The sequence below is a fragment of the Emiliania huxleyi genome, assembly GCF_000372725.1.
Source record: "Emiliania huxleyi CCMP1516 unplaced genomic scaffold EMIHUscaffold_45, whole genome shotgun sequence".
Taxonomy (NCBI): domain Eukaryota; phylum Haptophyta; order Isochrysidales; family Noelaerhabdaceae; genus Emiliania; species Emiliania huxleyi.
In genome coordinates, this window is record NW_005198611.1 from 147,856 (window position 1) to 151,006 (window position 3,151).

Here is a 3,151-nt window from a genome sequence, read left to right on the forward strand (position 1 = left end):
CCTCTCACCGCCGCGCGTCGCCCCAGGCCCGGCGTCGCCTCCGCCGACCCGCGCACCGCCGACCCGCCGCAGCCGATGTCGCTCGCCTCGTCTCCGGCGCTTGGTCCGGCCAGCGGCTCGGGCCGCTGCATCGCGCAGCTCTGGGACACGAGGCACGCGATGCTGCACGCCTTGCGGAGGGACATCGCCGAGGCAGCGGCTCCCCAGCCCCACTTCCACCACCCCCACTTCCACCACCCCCACTTCCACCACCCATCCTCGCCGCGTTGCGCAATCTCCTTTGCCGCGCCCGCGCCCGCGCCCGCAGCCCCTCAGCCGCCGGCGAGCAGCACCGGTGCTGCTGCCGGTGCTGCTGCCGGTGCTGCTGCCGCCCTCCCGAGGACGACACAACTTCCGCTTAGTTCCGACCTGCCGTGACGGAAAAACTCTAGTTCAGCGGTCGGAGGGAGGCGGCACCCCTCCCCTCTCCCTTCCCCTCTCCCTTCCCCTCTTCCTTGCGCACAGCGCGCGCACGCTACCTCGCGAGGCCCCACCCCCCACCTCCCCACCCGCTCCACCCCTCCCCACCCACCCGCCACCTCCCCACCCACTCCACCCCTCCCCACCCACTTTGCGCCTCCGCCCGCCGCGCCGCAGGAGCTGCCGCGCGGCTCTCGCGCCTCGATCTGCGGCGCCTCCCTCTCCGGCGGCGGCGGCCATGTCGCCGTCGCCTTCGAGGACGCCGTGCTCGTGCAGACCGTGCCGCCCCACTCGGAGCAGTTCGGCCTGGCGCACGCTCTCAACGCGTCCGCCCGCACCGCCGAGGCGCTCGCGCCCAAGGAGGCGGCGCTGCTCAGCCGCGCGCCGCTCTGCCCCCCGCCGCACGTCTCGACACTCCTCTCCGACTGCTCCGGCGGCGCCAGCGACGCCCTGTGCGGCGGGCAGGCCCGGCGCGGACCTCAGCCCGTCGGCGAGGCGGAGCTGGCCGGCTGGTGCCGCAGCCTGGAGGCGGGCGAGACGCGCGAGCGGGAAGTGCTCGCGAAGCTGCTCGGCGCCGGCGCCGACGCCGACGCCTTCGAGGGCACCCTGGGCCGTTTCCTGGCCGCGCTTATGGAGGAGGCGGCGGCGAGGGCCGCCGCCGAGGAGGGGGTCGCCAGCGGCAGCGCCAACGGCGTGCTCGCTGCGAGCGAGGCGCCGTCCGGCGAGGCGCCGCGCTCTCCGGGCAGTGGCCTCAAGGCTGGTGGCCGGCGCAAGCGGCGCGGCAAGCGCGCGACGCCCGAGGCGCGGGCCGAGCCCTCCGAGGGGCGAGCTGCGCCTAAGCAGCTCAAGTGCACCGCCGAGGCGCTGAGCAGGAGCGCCGCCGCCGCCGGTCCCGCCGCGGACCGCCACAACGCGGGGGCTCGTGCGGGCGCCTCGGTGGCGGCGGCGCTCGATGGCGAGTCGCAGCTGTCCGCCTCGCGCGCGGGCAGTCACTCGCGAGGCGCGCTCGACGTCTCAGCCGGTGCGGCTCACCCGCCCCCCCCCCTCCCCCTGCGACCGCATCACCCCGGCCTACCCTCGCTGCAGGGTTCGTGGCGGCGGTTTGCAACCGGTGCGTTGAGGCGGGCTCTGCCCGCTGGCTGCGCTTGCTCCGGCCGCTGATTGAGGCGGGCGCGCTCAGCGGCGGGGCGCACGAGTCGCAGCTGCTCGCCGCTCTGTGCGACGCCCGCGAGCTCGAGATGCTCCTTCTGTACGTCCGCCATTCGGCCGACCTCGACGCCGCCGGCTTGCTCGCGCTGCTACGCCTCGCGCTGCACGAGCGGAAGCGAGTCGCGGCGGCGCCGCCCCCAAGGCCGCCGCCCAAAATGGGCGAGAGTTGGGAGGCGAGGCCCCGCTTCGCAGACCCCATCTCCGTGGCCGCCACACGCCACCGACCGGCGGCCGCTGCCGCCCGCAGGCGCTGCTCGACCTCCTCGTCTGTGCGCCGCGCAACGACGTCTTCCTGCTGCAAGCGCTCCGCTGGTTGTCCCTCGAGGACGCGCTGGTTCTGCTCAGTCGGCTGCTCGAGCTCTTCTCGAGCTACGCCGGCGCGTGGCGGCTCGCCGGAGCGTGTGCGTCGGGACCCCCTCTCGATGACGACAGCAGCAGCGTGCGAGGTGGCGGCGGCGGCGGGTGCACGCCCATGCTCGGCCAACTCGTCGGCTGGACGAACGTGCTGCTGGACGCGCACGCCTCTCAGCTGCTGATGCACGCGCCGGCGCACGACGCGCTGCAACAGCTCGGCAAGCTTGCTCGGAGGCACGTGCAGCTCTGCTCGGCGATGAAAGGCCTGAAGGGCTACGTGGGCCAGGCGACGCTCAAGCAGTCCCGCCCGATCCGGCCAATCCCGGACTACTCGCTCGAGCTGCTGGAGATGTAGTGAGCTGTGCGGGGACACTGGCACACTGGTCACTGCGAGCAGTGGCCGGTGCAGTCTCTCCTCCGGGCGATATCGACGGTTTTTGTTGGTGGAAAGCAATTCGACACCGAGGTGTCGCGACCGATCTAGATCCCGAGCGCTCTCGCCACGGCTCTACACACATATCGCCTCCGGCTCGCCGCGGGGGCGCGCTACGTACACGTATCGCCACCGCAGTCCGCACCGCCGTAGAGGCATCAGCTTCGCAAAAAAGACCCGATGCGCGGCGGCCTGCGACGGCCCGGGATGAGCTCCCCACGATGCGACTAAGCGAGATCAATTGACCTACTGGACCTATAGTCCACCCCTATCATGTCTATACTGACTGCAGACGACCACATGCCACACAGCATCACGCACAAGCACAAGACCCGGGATCGCAAAAAAGACCCGCGGTGCTCACACACACCCACGCGCTCGTGCATGCCGAACCAGCTCTAAAAAAATACCACCGGGACCGCCTCGCCAAGGCGCACAATAGTCAGACTGACAGTGTTTTCCAGTTGTGGCATCCTCGGCAGCCAGAAATAAATGGCGACCGGCAGACGGTCACAGAGGGTACGGGGTTGAGAGCATTTTCCAGCGGCCCAGGATGACGCATCTGGAAAATGCTGTCAGTGTGACTATTGTGCGCCTTGGCAAAGCGGTTCCGAAGCTATTTTTTCCGAGCGCGGTGGACTTCATCTTGCCGGTCAACTGCCGGCGGTCGACAACTTGCCGTTCGAGCAGCGTCGG

At 70.9% G+C, this 3,151-nt stretch overlaps 1 protein-coding gene across 1 annotated transcript in view; it reads left to right on the forward strand.

Moving 5' to 3' along the window:
• Window positions 1–2,377, forward strand: part of EMIHUDRAFT_210604 (hypothetical protein) — a gene marked incomplete at both ends in the record, with an annotated part of 3,322 nt that extends 945 nt beyond the window's left edge. The window contains 3 exons of the mRNA XM_005768641.1: window positions 637–1,480; window positions 1,546–1,787; window positions 1,916–2,377. Of these exons, the coding sequence (XP_005768698.1) occupies window positions 637–1,480; window positions 1,546–1,787; window positions 1,916–2,377 (1,548 nt within the window). The remainder of the gene's footprint in view (window positions 1–636; window positions 1,481–1,545; window positions 1,788–1,915) is intronic.
• Between the last annotated feature and the right edge of the window lie 774 nt (window positions 2,378–3,151).